This window comes from Schistocerca piceifrons, chromosome 3 (assembly GCF_021461385.2).
Source record: "Schistocerca piceifrons isolate TAMUIC-IGC-003096 chromosome 3, iqSchPice1.1, whole genome shotgun sequence".
Classification (NCBI taxonomy): domain Eukaryota; kingdom Metazoa; phylum Arthropoda; class Insecta; order Orthoptera; family Acrididae; genus Schistocerca; species Schistocerca piceifrons.
In genome coordinates, this window is record NC_060140.1 from 495,273,211 (window position 1) to 495,297,039 (window position 23,829).

Here is a 23,829-nt window from a genome sequence, read left to right on the forward strand (position 1 = left end):
TGAAACGAATGAAATACAGAGTAGGGGACTGGGTCTTAATTAAAATACATATTGAATTCTCTTCAATGAGCAATGAAATAAAGAAGTTCAGTCATTATAATAATGGTCCATTTAGAATTAGAAATATCATTCTGGAAAATACTGTGATCTCCTGACTGTAGAAGTCATGCAGTTTTACAACGATCAAGAAATGTTGCAAGGGCTTTTGAATTATACATAATTGACCAATTCATACAGTATGACAGGTCTTTACATACGGATGTTAAAATTATTATATTATAAAACTGTATGAAAAATCCAATATTACTCTGGAACTGTATTTATTCAAGACGATTGGAGACCCATACAACAGGCTTCGTAACTTTAAAGTTGCGTCTTCTGGTGTGTATAAATTCAGTGTTATATGGTGATAGGGAATTGTTACCGAATGCCGCAGAATAGCAGTTGGCTTGGGTAGGCAAAGTTCTCAGCTTCCTCAATTGATAAAAACCGTCATTTACGAACTGTTATCAATTAAGATATGCCCCTGTGGCCCTCTGTCAAACAAAAAGCTATTGTGAATCAGTGAACAACAGTTTCGCAGGCATCCAGGACACGAGATCAAGTAGGTGTACTCCGATGGTCGGTCGGTCGATTTGGGGGAGGACACATAACGGCGAGGTCATGGGCTCTATCGGATGAGGGAAGGATGAGGAAGGAAATCGGCCGTGCTCTTTCAAAGGAACCATCCCGGCACTTGCCTGAAGCGATTTAGGAAAATAAAGGAACACAAAAATCAGCATGGCCGCACGAGGGTTTAAACCCCTCGCTCGGTGTGTTCTGCGACCGCGTAGCCCATAGTTCTCAATGTGTCCATAATGTTTTTGTGTTTGCATGTTGGCAAGATGTCGAGTAGAGTACTACAGTTCATCGCAAGGAAACGCGGGGAGCTGATGTCATCAACTTTTTTCACTAGCTCTGGCTGTGAACTAACCAGAGGCGCTCACAGTACAGTACTGCGACTCTTCTGAATTCCCAGAGCTCCCAAGCTGTCGCGTCTCTCACAAGCGTTAATTCCCAGTGGCGTCGATGTCACAGCCCAGTGCTTCAAGAAATGGCGTAATTGTGTGCGGAGGACGGTTGAACATGAGGGCAGGGTACTACAGGCAGAGAAAATAGTAATGTGTTTACATTGCTGGCACAACGCTTTCCTTAATCCCAGCGGCGTCGATGTTATAGCCCAGTGCTTCAACAAATTGTGTAACTGCACGTGGAGCACAGGCCAACTAATGGTATGTTTACAAGAATACAGTGTAGTGCATCGATGACCAGTGTTTAATGATGGGTTAAAATTAACTTTGTCACATAAACGTAACTGGACCAATTCAGCAATCAATGTTGCCCGCTAAACGGCCAGTTCTAATTTTTTAGTAATTATCATTCAGTAATTAATGAATTTGTCTTTGTTGATACTTTCCAAAGATGTTCTGTAAGCGGTACGGATATAAGTTATACATTACATATCCTTTGCGTTGTCTCTTTGAGACGTTTGGCGGAAGCGAGGTCATCTATAATGGATGCGGGTGTTTTCAGCCAGTCACCCTACTAGCATTTTTTGAATACATGCTTGCGGATAGCTTTGAACCATACTTCTTCGTGGGTACTTGCTACGGCTGGACGATTATACTGCAGGTTAGATGTGGCACTACCAGGTCCGCGATATTGGTGAGAAAGATCCTTTTATTGTAGTTATTCGGAGTGGTTGTTCATAGGTAAGATTTTGCCGCCAAATCATTAGTGTGGTGTTCTTATCCCGTGGCTTACTTTTCATTAATTTCGCGAGCTAAACTAGGTGTGATTTACGAACGTGGACATATCCTTGGGCGTAGTGTTACAAAAATTCTGTGTCTTTCATTAGGCCTTGTAATGGAACTTGAATTACGCAACCATTACGGCAGCTCACCTGAACCTCTCGATACCAGTAATATTCTACTGTGTTTCTGTAAAGTAGTTGACATATTTCTGAGACAACATTCAGATTTGATTTCATTAATATAGAGGTACTTTGATACATCGATATGTTTATGTTGCAATGATATTATTCTTATGTGTATTCTTTCTTTTGTCACTATGATCTTTGACGTACTTGTAACACTGATTTTTGGGCGCGTAAGCGATTATTAGTTATTTGTTAGAGAGTCGGACCTTGAAAAAGTCAAGTGTTGGACGTCATGTTGGAAAGACGCATATTGTAGCCAGTTTATAAAATGTGAACTTCAACAGTGAGGAAGAGGTTTTCAAGTATGTTTTGTATTGTGAAGTGATGTTTTGTGTGTTACGTGCCATTGCAACAAAAGCAATAAAAAAGAAGTATAACTTGAATTCGGAGTGCTGATTATTTTTTTACATCACCATTGTGCTAACTTTGAAAGGTTTAATCTTCAAGAATGGTTTGTGAAGCGCATCTACAAAATTTTTGAATATAGCAGAATATAACCTAGGCCTCTTTGCATCCGAGCTTGGAATCATCACCACCTAGATTTTCGACGATTGAGCCATGATTTTACAACGAGACCAGCGTGGGAAACACGAAAAGATGAGTGCCTAGTTTATTCATTATTACATGAAATGACTTTATTAACTGTGCTCTATTGACACCGGCCACATAGTAACTTTGTTGTTGCACGAAAATGCAGTATTTAGCAGTGTGAGCAACACCACAATCATTAAATTTTGACCTTTGTTGTGGTAAGGTTGTTAAAGCCTGAAGCTGGTTACAGAATCGCGCAAAGGCACTGGATATAAATTGCAATGCAGTCGCTCTGAATACGACCTGGTGTTATACTTCACATTTCTCAACAACATGGATCAAAAACAAAACCAATTTTTTAGTCATATTTAATTATATTTGACGCACTGCAGATTTGATTTTCAACTGGTACAAACAGTCGAAATAGGACGGATGCAGACAATTGCACAGATTTTAGCACTCTGGTTGCGCCTTAATCGTGACTTATTTAGTTTCATAATCGAAAATCTTGTAGTACTTTTGCAACTTCATTATGGGAATGTGGAAACTCTACCTGAGGAAAACAGTGTAGTTGTCCTCAACTGTTTTAACCTGAAATGATTTGTCTATGAAACTGGGATTACGCTGCAGATCAGTCAGTTGCATCTTCATATGCACGGAGATACTTTCAACTGAAACGGCGACCGGTTTCGAAAGCTGAAATACGATTGGCAGTGTTCTCAAAAATTTAGGGAACCATCCTTGTTTAGAAAACTGTTCTTCCTTCAGAACTCACTTTTTCCATAACGCCTGCGAGTTCAGGGAACTGGACTGTGTCAGAATTTGTTCCTGCTACGATGTGACTTTCTTTTTTAATGCATGCCAATCAAATCACAAATAAATTGTTTCTCACCTTGCAATGTCTTACTGTGGGCAATATAGAACCAAGTATATTTGAAATGGGAGGTCTGCATCCCTTTTTATTTCATAAATTCAATAATAACGGTTTTTAAATCGAAAAATTGTTCCAGTCATGCCCCCAGACTTAACCAACGTACTTTGAAATTATATATATGGTCTCCTTACTCTTCATTCAATTCCACTTGTTGCAGTTGACAGTGGACCAATTCGTGCGACTTTAGAAAATTTGCTGTTCTTACCATCAATTTCTTCACGTGCTCCATGCACGCAAATTTAGCGTAAAGCGTTTCGTCGGAACAAAGAATGCCATCTGTCGATCGTTGTAATTTTTTTTTTTTTGCTTTCTGATTGTCAGCTGAATCTTTCAGTTCTTTCAGCAATGCGTTGTTACTTCGTTTCACAGCAAAGTTGATGTACCCATTCGACTGCATAATACACAGCCGCAAAAAAATTAGTACCCCTGGAAAGACGACGTCGATTTTGATCCGATGACGGCATATGTCAGCTGGAGGATAGTAAATGTACTGATAGTGGTTTCACTGTCACCGGCCAACAGATGCGTAGTGGTGCAGTTACCAGAGCGCCTTCTGTGTCCACCCTTTAATAGGGAGTGATCATACCTAGAAGGGTTAATGTGGTGCAGACGTCTGAAGCAAGTAGGCAACCTGCTACGGAGACGCACTTGTACTTCATACAGCCAAATAAGCGAATTTGAAAAGGACCAAATTGTGGCCTTCCGAGTGTTGGGATGGTACTTCAGCAGAAATGCCATACAAGTTGCACGCGTTGCGTCAGTTGTGGATCGATGACGGTTTCAGTAGTCACATGAACATTTTCACACCCTTAGCTTCCTCAGTTTTGGTGTTCCCTATGGGGGACATAAGACTAACAGTATTTGGAATTTCATCCCCGAGCTCGTATCATGTTGGCAGCACTGAAAAGTGTTTTTGGAGGACGTTCAGAGATAGCAGCACCTCTTGCAATAGCAGTTCATCATCATTGTGTTGAATCACATTGTCGCCAGGCAGAATAGAAAATGGCTGAGAGAAGAAAGCGTGTTTTCAGAGGAGAGGTTCTTTGTAAGTATCTTATCACTACTTTATTCTATTTTAATAACTATAATTTATATGGGATAACGTAAATGAATAGTCGGAGAATAATTATTTAAAATTATAATTTTAATAATTTTACAATTGTCTTTGAAAAATGTATTGAAATTCGAGTGTACCCTACAGGGGACTTCAGGACTTGGTGTAATGTATAAGTGATTTCTCAACAAAATATTTCATCTTTTTTTAACAAAAATAATATTTTAATTGTTCATTTTATATTCTGTAGTGAATATTAGATTAATATTAATTATGTTTCTGGAAACTATAATCTACAGGTGAACAATTCTACAATTTTTAGGCCTAATTTCGAATTTTTTTCAGATTCAAAGGCATTTGAAGATTTTTTAAATGAATTATTTCATGGAGATGTGAGTGAATTGGAGCTCTCTCATGATGGTGATGATGATGATGATGATATCTGGACAGATCCAGATTACCATGTTAGTAATTAACATCAATTAGATATAGCTAATGAAGATGAAGACAAAGCTGAAGACAGGAACGATAGCAGATATGAAAGAATCTGCTCTAGTCAATCTACCACAGACAGAAAATTTTGGAAGAAGGCTTTGGATTTTTTCCCCTTACACCTGCACCTTAGTATGACGAACAAGTTGCAGTCGGTGTGAACTTACCACCACATGACTGTGTGAGTAAATATCTGCCAGAAATTATGTTTAGCACCCTTACCAAATATACAAACAGAAGGTGTCTTAAAAATACTGGGAGAGTGCTGAAATGTACTGTAGATGAAATGAAAAGGTTTCTCTCTGCGACAGTGATGATGTCACACTTGTGCTATCCTAGGATTAGGATGTACTGGGCCAAAGAGACGAGGATGAAAGGCTTGCTAAAAAAATTGCTGTATCAGGTATTTTACAATTAGGAAACATCTGAAATTTGTTTATGATGATGAAATGTCCCTCAAAGTAAAACAAAATAATAGATTTTGGAAAATACCACGTAATCTTGAAAGTGTACGGAATAGTTGCAGATTGAACCCCAGGCCCACTAACGTTTCTTTTGATGAACAGATGATTCCATGTTGGAGTCACAGTCCAGCAAGACAGGTCACAAAATGGAAACCTAACCCTTGTGGACTAAATAATTTTGTACTAGTTGCAACTGATGGTCTTCCTTTAGATTTATCCTTTTACCAAGAGAAAGGTGATCCTGTAGTGACTGACACTCAACATTAAAATATGGATGTAGGTGGAAAAAGTTGTTATACAACTGACAGCCACTCTTCCTCCTAGAGTGACCATATATATGGACCGTTATTTCACATCAGAGTAGCTTTTTGACAAATTGCACAGTGAAGCTGAGTGACAAGCTACTGGAACATTACAGAACTCCAGAATTCCAAATGCTTCCAAACTACCATTGGACAAGGATATGAAGAAAAATGGTAGGGGATCCATTGATCAGTCAGTGAGAAGTGATGGCCAAGTTTGTGCAGTGAAGTGGTTCGACAATCGCCCTATTACCTTCATGTCCAGTAGAGAAGGAGTAAATCCAGTTGATACATGTCGCAGCTGGTGCAGGAAAGAAAAAAGTAGATTCAAGTGGACCATCCCACAATTGTAAACACCTACAATTCAAGTTTTGGGAGGTGTCGACTTTCTCGACAGTTGAATCAGTTATTATAGAATAAGTGGCAGAACTAAGAGGTGGACTGTAAAAGTGATTATGCACTGCATTGATTTCGCTTTTTGTGCTTCATGGCTAGAGCACAGATGTGATCACGCTGTCTTGGGTACATTGGAATGACGTTCTAGACAACCTCTGGTTCAGAGTAAAGTATGAGGAATATCTATGGCATACACGTGAACCCAGCACGAAAGCGTTCAAAATGTAGAGCTGATCACCCTCCTGATGCCCTTCGAACTAAAAATCTACCAGAATTTCCTCGACTGGTTACCAGACTTCGCTGTGGATTTCCTAGGTGTTCAGCTAATAAGGCACACATAAGATGTTCCAGCTGTAAAGCTTTCCTCTGCCTCCAAGATACACGCAACTGCTTCAAGCTTTATCACGAGCTGTGAAGATTAAATGAATTAAATTGTCATCAGAAATAAATGATTATTGTATTCCGATTTTTTTTCTGATCTACTTTCCTTTTGTTCAGTAGATATACCTAGATACAATTTAGTAACAATAAAATGTATTTTCGTAGTAATTTAAATAAATAATGCATCGATAAAACTAAAAATAATGTTATTAATGAAATATGATTTGTGGAATTTCATTACACCTTGAGTGCTAACGTTCCCTGTGAAGGACATTCCTTTGTAGGACTAGGAGCAATGAATGATTTTTTAAACATTTTTCTTGTGTTTCTAGTATTGCTAATAAGCAAAACATAGAAGAAAATATAAAAAATGTAAATAAAAATTTTCGTAGGACTGAGGGGGGTAGACGAGGTGTCAGATGTCAAGTAGCACAGACGTACGTCAGAATCGTCGTACTGTAATGGCAGCAGCGGGAGATCGTACAGTTACCACAGCGCAGGTTAGACAGCCCAGACGTGTCAACACGAACTGTTGCGAACTGTTTATTAGCAGTGGGACTACGGGCACGCACACCTCTGGCACGTCTTCCGCTCACGCCACAGCATCGACGTGCAGAGCTCGACTGGTGCCGTCAGAGGATCACTTGGAAGGTGGAATGGCGTTCCGTGGTCTTAATATGAAAGCAAATTCTTCCTGCATGCAAGTGGTGGTCGTTTGAGCGCAGGATGTAGACCTGGTGAGTGTTGTCTCGTAGAGTGCATAAGTGCAAGATATCCTGGTTCCTTATGGTCTCAGGTACAATAAGCTACAAGTCTCATTCGCCCGTGGTGTTTCTGGAGGGGACGGCACCTGCACTCGGTGCGCGCACGATGATGTTAGGCCCGTTATTTTGACATTATTGCAACAGAAAGGTGATGTGTTGTTCCAACGGAATAATGCTCGCTCACATACTACGAGTGAAACTCAACATGCTCTGTAAGATGTGCAGCAACTTCTCGGGCCAGCACGATTTCAGGACTTGCTTCGAGTCGAGCAAATGTGGGATATGATGGAATGAGAAGTGATTCCCGCGATTCGTCAACCGACACGTCGTACAGAACTGCGTGAACAGTTCAAGCAGGCGTATCCCAGAGCCAGCGTCTGCATTGCTACCTTTGTGTGCTACACCACGTTCTAATATGGGTGTTTCAGCATTGGTCGATACCTGGTATTTTAGAACCACTTGTACTATTTATCTGTAAGTGTAATCATTTCATGTACTCCATATGCACTGTTGCAACCGTAAATCTTGAGTGAACTGGAAACCAGCTGGAAACCTCTAGAAGGGTGTACTAATTTTTTCCAGCTAGTGTATATATTGAGAATTCTCATCGCTCTCTACTGTCATTCCTATTCAGTTTTAAAGTCATGTGATGGTAGAACGCTAGACTGCCTCTTTTTGTGCATACAGCCCCTGGATCTGTGAATGTCCTTCCATAACACGAATAAATAGCGAAGGGTAAACAACAGTGACACCACGATTCTGCTGAAATGAAGAGAGTTGTGCCGACCGAAAAATGCCACACAGCAATACGAAATGAAGTGTCGCACTGAACCGATCACTTCCACGAAGGAAGAGCGCACCCAAGACAGGCCGAGCCTCTGCCCGCACGCGGCCTGTACACACAACCTGCGTGCAGTCTGGCACGCTATGGCCGGCCCTGCTTTACATTATGCCGCAAACTGCAAGCATCTCTCATAGCACATTTAAAAAAAAAATTCATTTGTTTAGTGACTGAGGTTTCATGTGAACACCCTATATAGTCATAGACAAAAGTAGGAAGTGTACGAGTGCGAAAAAGAGACATGCCGTACAGACAATGTGAGGGAAGACATTTTTGACAATATTGCATTGAAACTGGGTATGCAGTGAACAGGTAGGTACCTTGAGCGAAACTGGTCCCAGATCGTACTCCCGAGAGAAGAGGTCCTCGACGGTGCTGCGGTACTTGTCGGTGAAGGTATTGAAGAGGAAGCGCTTGACGATGGCGCTCTTGCCGACGCCGGCGCCGCCGAGCAGCACCAGCCGGATGCGGTCGTGGTCCCCCATGGCGCCTCACGGCTGCTGCATCGCCGCCACTCTGTGGACAAGACGGCGCCCTCTCAGCGTACCATCGAGCAAGCCGTCTGCTGCGTGCACTACTTCTTACACAACTGCTGCTCTTTCAGAGAGATCCTCTGCGCAGTATCAGCTCAAACATCTACACGATTACTCTGCGATTCGCAATTAAAGTGTTTATGTTTTGGTTAGGTCACATTCAGCAGCTGTTAATTGAAGAAACGTATTTTGACCATCAGCTGTTTTTATTTCAACCTCAATATCAGTCACGGACTATCTTCACAGGATACAAGGCAAAAATCAGATCAGGTCATACATAAATCATTTTCTTTCCTGTTTGACAGGAAATCCAAAACATCATAATAGGTATAAGAAAAGAACACAGCATTTTCTACAAAAGTGTAAGGGAAATGACGTCTCGGTGCCAGTATTCACGCGCAGTGTAACGGCTCTGAATGAACTACTGGCTGGTTTAATACTGGTGTCAAATTTTCTTTTCAAAAAAATCTGACACACTATGCCTGTTTGAAACTATTTCGTCCTGTTCGAATATCATAACTTGTTCATTCTGACACCTTTTGAAACCAAATCCCACAGACTGAACATTTTTTTCAGAGTTTCGTTGCTAGCCTTACACTCAACTTCTGCTAGACGACAACTGTCAAATTTTCTCAAACTTGTTATTGCTTTGTACGGCTCATAAATTGCAGAAATTGCTGCCTAATAACGAACGGATCCATATCAATTGGATACTTATTGCGTTAGTATTATTTGTTCTTTTTTGGAGTAAATGAATCCCACCTGCCGGCCGCTGTGGCTGAGTAGTTCTAGGCGCTTTAGTCCAGAACCGCGCTGCTGCCAAGGTCGCAGGTTCGAATCCTGCCTCGGGCATGGATGTGTGTGATGTTCTTAGGTTAGTTAGGTTTAAGTAGTTCTAAGTCTAGGGGATTGATGACCTCACATGTTAAGTCCCATAGTGCTTGGAGCCATTTGATTTTGAATCCCACCGAACTCATTATAATGTTCCTTGTACTGCAATTTCCACTCTATCGACTCCCCATACTCAACTGGAAAATTTTGCCCCTTTCTGCTTCCCATCATCAGTAAGTTGAATGATGTTAATAACAAGTTTTTGTATGTCTATCCTTTTGACAGGAGGTCTTCGGGCCTTTGGCTGTTCACTATTGTGAGAAAATGAAACGCCTACAGCCTGTATGGCGTCAGGCAAATCCAACACCTTCCATGAAAACCCTGACATGATAGCAAATCCGGTAGTATGTCACATAGCTCCAAATAAATCCTGACATTAAGTTAACCAAAGTAATACGATCAACGAGTAAGCAAATGGAATACCACAGACTAACACAAGAACGCCTAAATGCATGTCGTACCTTCCCACTGTGAAACAGACGCAGTTCCGAGGGGAGAAACGAGAGCAGAAACCGAGAGCAGAACCGTGTAGGCTAGGAGGCCCTACGATAAGGGATGGACACCCACGTCGCCAGCTGACCGCCAAAACCACTCCCCAGCCCATGTTAAAAGATAGAGCCCTCCAGAAGAACAGTATACATCTTACAATAACACTAAAAGGACCACACCATCAGCAAGTTTTAGCGTGAGACTTTTTCGCGTCTCTGTTACGTTGCAAGCATTTCTCATTGGATAGACAGAATTTTGTAGGTGGAGCTTAAGGTTAACATTGAGACCCTGATTGGTCAGTTGAAAACACAGCCAGACAGCTTTTTCTAAACCAACTTCGGTAAATTGTAGTAAGGAGAAGTTAGGAGAGAGTTGCTTCCGAGACGGCGAGATGTGAAGAGCTGTGCCGCCCGCCGCCCCCTGATGCTGCCTAAACACCGACAAGGTAATGAACGCACGCGATGCCGCATTTTTGAGCACATAAGGCTTCACTCAGAACTGCAGAAGTATCATCTGTTACACCCCCTTTTTGCGTAATACTAGTGTCGATCGTCAATTAAAGCTCATGGTATTCACATTTGCTACGTAAGTTAAAATCTGGAACGCGATGATTTTTCTGTTATATAATTATTGAGAAGCCACATCAGCCATTGTAATTTACGACAAGTTAAATAAGTAATTAAAGATAATTGAGGGTCACTGTATATAATTTGGATGGTTTTCTCTTTTATGAAACTTAACTTAAACCTAGATTATAGATGTGATGTGGCATAAGTCATCCTTCGATCCATTGTAGAACTTGGAAACCCATTCAGGGAATATTCGTTCACATTTTTGTTGAACGCAGTTGGTTTTTATCATCCTGTATTAAAACATTTCCTTTCATCAATAGTGCAATTTACAATGTTTTGTGAGTAGAATAAAATTTCCAGTGGTAAACTTAACTGCTTTTTCGACGTTATTTCACCAGCTAACTAAAAATAGGAAAGCCTTGAACCCCTTCCACTAAATTTAGTTAGTATTAAGATTCTTTTACAGGGAGTGCAGTGGAGCTGATGCTGAAATCATTAAGTATTTGATTATATCATCGCTAGTCTCACTGAACTCTTCTGAACTCTACATGTCATGTGTGGTCTGACGTCTCCTTACCAGCAACAGGTCCCAGGTTCAAACTAGTCAATTCCCTAAAAAACACGCTCAGAGCGTCGTTGCGCGAAAGTGGTAGGGAGACACGACTTAGAAATGGTTCAAATGGCTCTGAGCACTATGGAACTTAACTTCTGAGGTCATCAGTCCCCTAGAACTTAGAACTACTTAAACCTAACTAACCTAAGGACATCACACACATCCATGCCCGAGGCAGGATTCGAACCTGCGACCGTAGCTGTCACGCGGTTCCAGACTGTAGCGCCTAGAACCGCTCGGCCACAACGGTCGGCCACACGACTTAGAACAAACAGACACTACGCAGAATGTTAGAAGCCGTCCTTATGATTTTACTTATTTTGTAGTTACCAGTTTCGACCCTTCAATGCGCCATCTTCAGGCTGCAGTTGATGCTGAAGGGGTTGATACGATCACTATATATGCCGCATCAGTGGCCAACATAACTGGTTACGCAGACTATCTGAAATCTTTGGTGTCAGCACTCCATCCACCAACTGCCAGCAAGTCAGATTGCGTAACCAGTTATGTGAGCTACTGATGCAGTATATATATAGTGTCAAACCCTTCAGCATCAACTAAGCCTGAAGATGGCGCATTGAGGCGCCAAAACTGTTAGCTACAAAATAAATAAAATCATAAGGACGGCTGCAGGCGTTACATTTTCTCTCATTAATAACAAGTCGTCATCATTGCCCACGAAGGCATTTTACGTTCCACTTCCCTTGCTTGCAGCGGCATGCCTGATCGGCGTGGTGGTCAAGCCAACGTGTGCGACAAGGAGATGGTTGGTTGGGTTGTTTGGGGGAAGAGACCAAACAGCGAGGTCATCGGTCTCATCGGATTAGGGAAGGACGGGGAAGGAAATCGACCGTGCCCTTTCAAAGGAACCACCCCGGCATTTGCCTGGAGCGATTTAGGGAAATCACGAAAGGAGAGGGCGAATAAACTTCCCACAGCTTGGCGGAAGTTGCCGAAGATAATTGACAGTGCCCCGCCTAATGACACAGCCACTTGCGGGGCTTTCATAGTCATTCGAAACTCATGTGGATGCCCACTGGCTGCGGAGTTGCAATGTGTGCATATAAAGTGCTCTTCCTCTACAAAAAAACAAAGTAAGAGTCGTAAATAGTCTTCAAGGGTTTGCCGCCGGAACACGTTGTGCACAACGTGAAGACTATTTAGAACACATCCACCGGGAAAGCTTGAAGAATTACAAAGTAAGAGTCATTGTTCAGAGCAACTAGCGTCCTGTATATTTCGTCTTCTGCATTATTACAGGTCACAAGCGCCTGCTCGCATTTGTACGCTGAATGTAAAAGGTGTAACACGCCTGGTTATCCTCTGCCACAAGTCAGAACACACATATCCTAATTGTCCACACACCCAGTGTCGGGAATAGGTGTCCCTGCACACAAGCAACGCTCAGGTAGTAGATTCGTGTTTCTTAATGTGAGACCATAAGAAACTGTCTAATGAGTGGGCTAAGATTCTCAATGATACGAAATTAACAGTCACATTTCTGTAACTGATGCCAGTCGTTTTTAATAGACTAATGACGTAGCAGACAAAAACACAAACTGCTAAAAGAGATATTAAAAGTAACACAGTCCAAGTTCATAACAAATAGAATTTACATAAAATTATTTGCATAAAATATAATCACTTATGAAAGTAATCTTTCTGTTTACACTTCACTCTGCACTGATCACAGAAACATGTATCATCAGAGCAAGTTGTGCAGTCCTTGCCTACAACCATACGATGCAGCTGCTCTGTCCGGGTCCGATCATTCGACTAATCAAACTCGACTACTCTAGTCAGCCCAAAACACCTCCTTCGGTTCGCACGACAAAGCGTAGGGAGGGCTATGCGTGAAGCGTTCAGTGAATTCGAAAGTAAAATTCTATGTACCGACTTGACAGAGAATCCTAGGAAGTTCTGGTCTTACGTTAAATCAGTAAGTGGCTCGAAACAGCATATCCAGACACTCTGGGATGATGATGGCATTGAAACAGTGGATGACACGCGTAAAGATGAAATACTAAACACCTTTTCCCAAAGCTGTTTCACAGAGGAAGACCGCACTGCAGTTCCTTCTCTAAATCCTCGCACAAACGAAAAAATGGCTGACATCGAAATAAGTGTCCAAGGAATAGAAAAACAACTGGAATCACTCAACAGAGGAAAGTCCACTGGACCTGACGGGATACCAATTCGATTCTACACAGATTACGCCGTGGACCGCAAGTCTCTAGAGGAACGGAAGGTCTCAAATGATTGGAAAAGAACACAGGTAGCCCCAGTTTTCAAGAAGCGTCGTCGAGCAGATGCCCAAAACTATAGACCTATATCTCTGACGTCGATCTGTTGTAGGGTTTTAGAACATGTTTTTTGCTCGCGTATCGTGTCGTTTTTGGAAACCCAGAATCTATTCTGAAGGAATCAACATGGATTCTGGAAACAGCGATCGTGTGAGACCCAACTCGCTTTATTTGTTCATGAGACCCAGAAAATATTAGATACAGGCTCCCAGGTAGATGTTATTTTTCTTGACTTCCGGAAGGCGTTCGATGCAGTTCCGCACTGTCGTCTGATAAATAAAGTAAGAGCCTACGGAATATCAGACCAGCTGTGTGGCTGGATTGAATAATTTTTAGCAAACAGAACACAGCATGTTGTTATCAATGGAGAGACGTTTACATACGTTAAAGTAACCTCTGGCGTGCCACAGGGGAGTGTTATGGGACCATTGCTTTTCACAATATATATAAATGACCTAGTAGATAGTGTCGGAAGTTCCATGCGGCTTTTCGCGGATGATGCTGTAGTATACTGAGAAGTTGCAGCATTAGAAAATTGTAGCGAAATGCAGGAAGATTTGCAGCTGATAGGCACTTGGTGCAGGGAGTGGCAACTGACGCTTAACATAGACAAATGTAATGTATTGCGAATACATAGAAAGAAGGATCCTTTATTGTATGATTACATGATAGCGGAACAAACACTGGTAGTAGTTACTTCTGTAAAATATCTGGGAGTATGCGTGCGGAACGATTTGAAGTGGAATGATCATATAAAATTAATTGTTGGTAAGGCGGGTACCAGGTTGAGATTCATTGGGAGAGTCCTTAGAAAATGTAGTCCGTCAACAAAGGAGGTGGCTTACAAAACACTCGTTCGACCTATACTTGAGTATTGCTCATCAGTGTGGGATCCGTACCAGATCGGGTTGACGGAGGAGATAGAGAAGATCGAAAGAAGAGCGGCGCGTTTCGTCACAGGGTTATTTGGTAACCGTGACAGCGTTACGGAGATGTTTAGCAAACTCAAGTGGCAGACTCTGCAAGAGAGGCGCTCTGCATCGCGGTGTAGCTTGCTGTCCAGGTTTCGAGAGGGTGCGTTTTTGGATGAGGTATCGAATATATTGCTTCCCCCTACTTATACCTCCCGAGGAGATCACGAATGTAAAATTAGAGAGATTCGAGCGCGCACGGAGGCTTTCAGACAGTCGTTCTCCCGCGAACCATACACGACTGGAACAGAAAAGGGAGGTAATGACAGTGGCACGTAAAGTGCCCTCCGACACACACCGTTGGGTGGCTTGCGGAGTATAAATGTAGATGTAGATGTAGGAAGTTACATAAAGTCCATCTGCATCACATAACATTAAAGTTGTTAAAGAATACAGGCAATGAAATGAATCTAAATATATTGTTTTGTAGCTTACTATTGAGGCTCACTGCTATAATTTCCAATAAATCTCAGTTATTTTTTTAAAAGATCTATCGATGAATGGGACTGTACCCCACTCCACACCGAGGTCATACATCAGCTAACATTTACTTTCTCAGTTACGAAGTGAGGTTTGGGAGGCTATTTATAAAAGAATGTCCCAGTTATAAATTTTAATAGCATGAACAGTAAGCATTGGTTCAAGGTCACGATTGAAGAGTAACTCAGTTTTAGATAAGCGCATGCGCGAATACTGTTGTTATTTGTCCGCTTGCAGCACCACATACGCATACGCTGCTTACGAAAAATGGCGGCTCCTGAGTGTAAAGCGTTTTGGGTTTTGCTGTTTGCTCAGAGTGAATCCGTAATTTCAGTTCATAGTGCATTTCGATTTATTGTGAACCCCCATACGACAAAACATCCGTCCGTTGTTTAATCAGTTCGAATTGACTGAATGTGTGTGTGTAAAGGGAAAAGCACCGCTTGACCAGAAGTATTTGAAGAGGGTTTTGACGGTGTCAGAGCATCTTATCTTCACAGGTAGTCTGTTGTAAACCAGGTCCTGAACTGCAGTTGTCAAAGACGACAGTGTAGAAGGGTTTAAGAAAACGTTTACACATCGTTTACAGTTGGTACATCTTTAAGCCAAATCACTATGGTGTAACGTTACAACTTTGCAAGTGAAGTGTTGCTACTGGAAGATAACTTTCTTGATCTTGTTGTGTTCTGTGATAAGGGAAAGTAAATGCATTTTGTACGTATCTGGCTGTTAGAACATCCTTTGCTCAGTATCAAAGAGATTTCTCAAAATTAAACGTTTCTCACATTGTGTTCCTACGTCAAGTGTGTGTTGATCACTTTTTTTTGGTAGAGTTACCGTAACACGGATGGATTATCTGGATATCTTGCACGAATGGCTCTTTCCCCAATCGGATGTGAACCTGGTAACCTTATTTGGCAACAACATGGAGCCCCTTCCCCTTGGCATCTCTTTGTACGAATGGCTGAACACTGTGCTCCCTGACCTGTAGTCAGTATAACACAGCTCCTATAAGTTGGCCTCCATATTCGCCTGACGCCACACTTTAAGATACTTTCCTGCTAGGTTTTATACAAGATCGTGTCTACGGTCCGTCACTACCTAATGTTTTGCCGGAGTTGAGACATAGAACTGAAGAGGCTACTGTTTCCATCAGTCCGCACTTGCTAACCAGAGTGTGAGAAAAAATTGATTTTAGGTTGGATATGTGCCATGTAGCTAAAGGTGCACATATTGAAATTTATAAGTAAAATTGTTATTTCACCTTCAATTTAATGCATAATTTGTTCTAAATAGTGTAAATTAAACTGTTATAATATCCCATTGAAATTGGGGCATTAGTTTACGGACAGCCTGTGTTATCAAGAATGTTGTAATCTAACGCAAACCAAAAAAGAATGAGATTAAAAAAATAACCGCGAAAAATCCAATAAAATGCAGCTTTGTTTAGTTATGAAAATTTAATGACCATATAAAATTTTACATAGTTAGCCTTACACGAATTAAAAAGAGGCATCATATTTATTCAAGGTAATAATTTACTATCAGAATAATTTATTTTATTAATACTGTATTTTAACTTTTATTGAAATGAAAGAAACAAATTTCAATAACATTTTCACTTCCACAAACGTCGTTAACTGTATGTAGAATCATAATGACAAAGTAAAATTTGGTTTAAAAGCAGAAATTTATAGATTTTCACTATTTTCTTGGGTCTTTTCTGCTTTGAAATATTTCTAAATTTTGACCAAACAAACCTGTAGGTGGAGGAGAGTCTCTCAAAGGATGCTATAGTGGCAGTGAAAGAATCGAGGCATTAATAAAGTACTCAGGAAATTTGATAATATATTTATTTTGTCCGTCTCAGCCGCAAGAATACACAATTTTTGCTGCAGTGGTTACCGGTTGCGGGCTGACATTTCCTTTCTCAAACCACACACCTTATTTCTAACCGTAACAAGCCATACAATATAGTGCGAAAAGACATGAATAATTTCTGTACCGAAAGTCAGACTGTGGCCAACAAGTTCTTGTCTCCCACAGTTTGACTTCCTGTACAGAGGTTTTTTCGTGCCTTTTGGCACCCAATTGTATGACTAGTTAACAGCTGATAAGGTGTGTGGTTTGAGAAGGGCGTGCCAGCCCGAAACCGGTAACTACTGTTGCAAAAATTGTATATTCATGCAACTAAGGCTGACAAAATAAATAAATTATTAAACTTCTACAGTACTGAACAGTTGCGGATCTATCATCCAGTGGTAGCATGCCTCTAATCAGCGAACTAATAAAGTAGTTGTAAGAAATGGTTAGTGCTTTGAATAAATTTAATCACAAGACTTTAAATTGAACTACTTAATCGTCAACATGAAAAAATCTGAAAAATCCACAACAACCCAATTTCAACCACTGGGTTGGCTTTTTAGAAAAATAGCCGGGTTTTCCTCATTATCGCTCCCAAAGAGATTCTGGTCATACATAAGGCACACCGGTGGCAAGACGCAATCAATACCTTCACTGTGCGATAACAACGGCGAAGTCACTGATGACAGTGCCACTAAAACAGAGTTATTAAACACGGTTTTCCGGAACTCCTTCACCACAGAAGACGAAGTAAATATTCCTGAATTCCAATCAAGAACAACTCTCAAGATGAGAAACATAGAAGTAGATATTCTCGGTGTAACAAAGCAGCTTAAATCACTTAATAAAGGCAAGGCCTCCGGTCCAGGTTGTATACCAGTCAGGTTCCTCTCAGAGTATGCTGATAAAATAGCTCCATATTTAGCAATTATATACAACCACTCGCTCACAGAAAGATCCGTACCCAAAGACTGGAAAATTGCTCAGGTCACACCAATACCCAAAAAGGGAAGTAGGAGTAATCTGCTGAATTATAGGCCTATATCACTAACGTCGATTCGCAGTAGTGTTTTGGAACATATACTGTATTCGAACATTATGAAGTACCTCGAAGAAAACGATTTATTGACACATAGTCAGCACGGTTTCAGAAATTATAGTTCTTGTGAGACACAGCTTGCTCTTTATACTCATGAAGTAATGAGTGCTATCGACAGGGGATGTCAAATTGATTCCATGTTTTTAGATTTCCAGAAGGCTTTAGACACCGTTCCTCATAAGCGTCTTCTAGCCAAACTGCGTGCCTACGGAGTATGGAGACTAGATTTGTGATTTCCTGTCAGAAAGGTCACAGTTCGTAGTAATAGACGGAAAGTCATCGAGTAAAACAGAAGTAATATCCGGCGTTCCTCGAGGAAGTGTTATTGTTCCTGATCTATATTAACGACGTAGGAGACAACCTGAGTAGCCGTCTTAGATTGTTTGCAGATGATGCTGCCATTTACCGTCTTGTAAAGTCATCAGATCAAAACGACTTGCAAAATGATTTAGATAAGATATCTGTATGGTGCGAAAAGTGGCAATTGACCCTGAGTAAAGAAAAGTGTGAAGTTATTCACATGAGTACTAAAAGAAATCAGCTAGATTTCGATTACGCGGCAAGTCACACAAATCTGAAGGCTATAAATTCGGATAAATACTTAGGGATTACAATTACAAATAACCTAAATTGGAACGCTCACATAGATAATATTGTGGGTAGAGCAAACCAAAGATTGCGATTCATTGGCAGAACACTTAGAAGGTGCAACAGGTCTACTAAAGAGACTGCTTACACCCCGCTTGTCCGCCCTATTCTGAAGTATTGCTGTGCGGTGTGGGATCCGCATCAGGTGGGACTGACGGATGACGTCGAAAAAGTACAAAGAAGGGCAGATCGTTTTGTATTATCACGAAATAGAGGAGATAGTGTCACAGACATGATACGTGAATTGGCGTGGCAATAATTAAAACAAAGGCGTTTTTCGTTGCGACGGGATCTTCTCACGAAATTTCAATCACCAGTTTCCTCCTCCGATTCCGAAAACATTTTGTTGGCAGCCAACAACATAGGGAGAAATGGTCATCACGATAAAATAAGAGAAATCAGGGCTCGCACAGAAAAATTTAAGTGCCCGTTTTTTCCGCGTGCCGTTCGAGAGTGGAACGGTAGTCAGACAGCTTGAAGGTGGTTCATTGAACCCTCTGCCTGGCACTTTATTGTGAATAGCAGAGTAATCAGGAAGATGTAGATGTATAGCCAGAAACTTTACTGTTGATTCACAGTCGGAGCGTGCTCGGCCACGTGGAAGCGAGTGAGACGGAATCACGTGGATAGGAGTGACAGGCAACCGCTGCTGCTCACTGACCTTCGACACACATATGCAGTGCCTCAGTAACATGACTGCGGCTAGTCACGTAAGCAAAATAGTTCACGTTGCGACCAGGTCTGTGGTTCGTTTGACAAGTGACAAATGAGATCGGTCGCAGGCGACGACCATATCAGTTACCTTAAACGTTGTTGCGCTGCTCTATCAAGCACATATTGGGGAAGATGGGAAGATAACACACAATAATTTAATTACCAATAAGCATAAAATCCCAAACGAACTTACATCTTTCACCTACTTTTCTACATAGTCATCAACGCTCTCAATGCATTTCTTCCAACGTGGTACCACCTTCAGTATGCCCTTTTCGTAGAAGGTTTGTTGGAGTATAGCCACCTGCCTACTGATGAGTTACTTCGCATCTGTTGCAAAGCGTTGGCCGGCCAGGAATTTCTTCATGGGATCAAAAAGATGGAAGTCCGACGATGCAACGTCCGGACTGTATGGTGGATGCTGGAGCACTTCCCACCTACATTTTGCGATTTTGTCACGAACAGGAGCAGTAACATGGGGTGGCTATCTGTCAGGTTATTAGGCACCCGGCGAGTGCTAACTTTACGAAATTTCGACGTGTCATGAACAGTACCCTAGGAAACGCTGAACTGCTGCGTTAAGGTCCGCAGTTGCACACGTCGGTCGTTCAGTATGGTTCCGACATTCTGCTGGATTGCAGCTGTCACCGGCCGCTAAGAGCGTGCCGAGTCACTACGGCTTACACGGCCCTCTTGGAAGAATGCACTCTGCCTGGAGACATTGCTGTGGGCCATACAGTCGTCCCCATACATGCCACGCATGTCCCTGCAAATTTCACTCGATTTATGCCGTTTGGCCCACAAATATTGAACTACATTTCGCTGCTTTTTACAGGTTGACGACAGTAACATGTGCGCCATGTTTGTTTCGTAGTTCAAGCTTCTCTCTCTAGAACTGCACCGAAAAACAAAATACCATCTGTAGTGCAAACTTCAAACTATATCGTCGTGAAATATCAACATTCCGGCTACGATACCAGTGGAGAAAAAATTATTGAGTTTTATTTGACGATCCTCCCTCGTACATAGCTGCCATTTTTAACAACGGCCTCTCTGTTCCGCGGTTGGATCCCACCAGTTGGCCTCGTCTCATTCCACTCCAGTAGCTCCTGATACCTTAGGCTGGCGAACTCTCGAAGGCGGGGAATTGTGTGCGCTGTAGCAGACTGAGCCAGGGGAGTGGAGGATTTGCCTCCCTGATCCCGGCAGCGGCGCCTCGGGCGGCTGGCTTGGTGGGCCTTTAGGCTGGCCCGCAGGCGGCGGGCTGCTGAATTTTGCACGCGGATGGCGGCGGCGAAACGCCCCCCAGGGCCCGCCGAGTGCAGCGCGGGGCTGCCTAGCGGCACACCCCGAGGGGGCCTGGCTCGCTCCACTGCCCCACCGCGATTGCGACATTTGCATGAATTTGCATTCAAGTCAGCGGCGCGATGTTTTAGGGCAAAAGGGAAGGAACTAAGGAATGCTGCTAGCATTTACCGTCATTACAGACGGAGTTACGAAGTGTTTTGACGAAACTGCTTGCCGTACAGTAGAAACACTATTTTTAGGGTGACACTGCAGAGTACTTTTATGCAAACTCACGAATATCGTCAAAGGTACAGGGCGTGGCCAAAATATGGAAACACCAAAAACACAATACACTACCACACGTATATGGTGTAGGAAAACAGTTGACACTCAAAACAGCTTCCTGTCTTCTAGAAATGGATAAATACATGTCCTATATGGAATTACGCAAAATTAATGGCTCGTCTTAAAAGTGGAGAATAATCTCAGACATTTGCCACGCGGTTTCCTACGTAGCTGGTGGCACACGTAACAGAACATCGGAAACGGAACAGTGGCTTTCCAGTTAAATTATGATACAAGTAAGTACACTTTCATACAGTTTCACAAGATAAAAGCGATGTCTCTGTCGATCGGAAGAAAACAGTCATGTCAGTCGTCATAAAAGCGATCCCACGATTAAGCAGACAGGCACACAGACAGAATAACGGCACATTCTGTAGCGGAGCGTATCAGTGTTGATATATTCGTAGTGTGGTCGGCAGCAGCGTTCATCCAGCACCGTTTTGACCGCCAAATTATCTATATGGTTGTTAGCTGAAGACCTAGAACGGTACCAATTTTTCTCTAAGTAAATCTACAATGAGCTTACATTGTATAAAATTCTCAGCCCAGTAACTTTTAAACTTTAACCTTCAGAATTTTTCAAAAGAAACAGAGAATAGATAGTGGCCTCTGTAATGTCTCTTTCTAATTTCTGTACCTTTGGTAAATTACAGTATCTTAGTGAAAGGTGGTACAGTTTCATTATTACTTATATCAAATACATTTCTGTGATTTTTTTTCTTTGTTGCTTGTATGCTAAGTTAATCTAACTCGTATTTTCTATCTTTTGCACAAAAATTCAAAAAGTAAAAGAAATAGCTTCATAAAACTTCTACCTTATGTTTTTATGAAAAACTGAACCAAATTCCAACCCCCCCCCCCCCCCCTGCGGCCTCAGGGGATAGAATAGGCCCGAGGTACTCTGGCCTGTCCTAAGAGGCGACTAAAAGGAGTCTCACACTTTTCAGCCTTTATGCGATGGTCACCTGTAGGGTTTGACCACAATTTTTCAAAAATTTCCCAAAGAGCGAGCCAATTGGAGAAGGGCGCCTTACATGGTACATTGTGTCCATTGTGCATTGAGATCTTTAGATCTTTAGCCCACTTTCTCGTCGTGGCATTGCAGTCCCGCTCATCCACCATCTCTTGAGCGCGGACACCTTCTTGGATGTGTTTTCCTCCACTCACCACGCAGTGCCGTTTTCTGCGCCGACGATGACCATGGAATTCTTTGCACCTAATATCCAGTACGGTAGCCAGTCCGTTGTGGTGGGGCCGCCATGTACCCTGTTGGTTGTAACCCCCTGGCTACACAGGGATCGTTCTGCCGATGCCTGCGCCATGTATGTCAAGGAGTAGATGCCCTTCACGGGCATTGGGATTCCCGGCAATGGCTATCCTACCAGGTGGTCTTTGCTGCAGCTGGGTGGAGCCTGTGGGGAGAGTCCCTGGTCGGAGTGGGTGGCATCAGCGCGGATGGCGCATGATGAAGCGTACCACGTTATCACTTGCTGGTGATCAAACGCCAGCATTCTCTAAGCGTTCCGTCTCAATGCAAGGAAACATTATCCTAAAAAGTTCCCCTCACTCGCCTCACCGTGGGAGGAATGCCAGACTATAGATGGCAGTGAACCTTATTTGCCCCAGTACCTCGTATGTACGAGAGCTGATGGGGATTCCTTTGTCTCGATGAAGCCTCAGTCTTTTGTAGAGCATTTAGAGAACAAGCTCAGGGAGGTGGAGGGCTTGTCCAATATGCGGTCAGGGTCAGTCTTGATAATAACGGCATCCTATGCCCAGTAACGGGCATTACTTGCTTGTGACAAGCTGGGGGATGTTTCCGTTACCATCAAGCCCCATAAGAGCTTAAATATGGTCTAGGGTATTATATTTCACAGGGAACTTCTTTTGCAGTCTGACGACGAGCTGCGCGTCAACTTAGAGTGACGAGGAGTTCATTTCGTCCGGCGCGTCCATCGAGGTCCGAGGAATAATCAGGTGGCCAGTGGTGCCTTCATCTTGGCCTTCGAGGGTGACACATTACCCGAGAACGTCAAGGTGATGGTCTATTGCTGTGATGTCAAGCCACATATCCCTCCCCCAATGTGGTGCTTCAAGTGTTGGAAGTTCTGCCATATGTCTTCCTGATGTACTTCCAGCATCACGTGTCGCGATTGTGGACGTCCATCTCATCCAAATACTCCATGTGCCCCGCCTCCCATCTTTGTCAACTGCAGAAAGCATCATTCCCCTTGCTCACCAGACTGCAGGATTTTACAGTGAGAAAGGAAAATCATGGAATACAGGACCCCGGAGCGACTGACCTACACGGAGGCCAAGAGGAGATTTGAGCACCTACATCGTGTGGGTATGACCTCCTCTTATGCCGTCGCTACGAGAACAGTGTTATAGCGCCATCAGTTCCACGAGTTACAGTCGGCTCTCAGAGCCGGAAGACTACACCTGTCCCCTTGATGGTGGGGGGCACTTCCCTCCCTATTGCTCGCACACCACCTACCAACAATGTGCCACTAGTTCCATAACATTTACATTCCATGATGTTTTGCAGATTGTAAAGAGTTACGTTGTACTCTGCAGATCAGTAAGAATATTTCTGTAAATCGAACCGCGGACTGGTGCGCTAGGGGTAAGTAAATCTTGAGCCAATTATGATGTTCTTCATTCCAATTTGGACGGAACTGGCGTTCTACACATGGGAGCAGAACACACTCAGCCATTTATGTCGTGGAGAGAGCCGACGTCTGCATACGTTCGTCTTCAAACGCTTCGTCCTGATGTTGCTGCAACCTCTGGTGCCAGTAGCAGGACAGACACCCGTCTACTATACCTTGCAACCAGTGACAGATAACTTTTTTATGAGTTTTGCAGACCTTGGCAGAAACAG

At 42.6% G+C, this 23,829-nt stretch overlaps 1 protein-coding gene across 1 annotated transcript in view; it reads right to left on the minus strand.

Annotated features, from left to right (window-relative positions):
* Nucleotides 1-23,829, minus strand: part of LOC124789367 (GTP-binding protein Di-Ras1) — a 394,418-nt gene that overhangs the window by 56,752 nt on the left and 313,837 nt on the right. The window contains exon 2 of the mRNA XM_047256694.1: nt 8,458-8,653. Within this exon, the coding sequence (XP_047112650.1) occupies nt 8,458-8,622 (165 nt within the window). The 5' untranslated portion in view covers nt 8,623-8,653. The remainder of the gene's footprint in view (nt 1-8,457; nt 8,654-23,829) is intronic.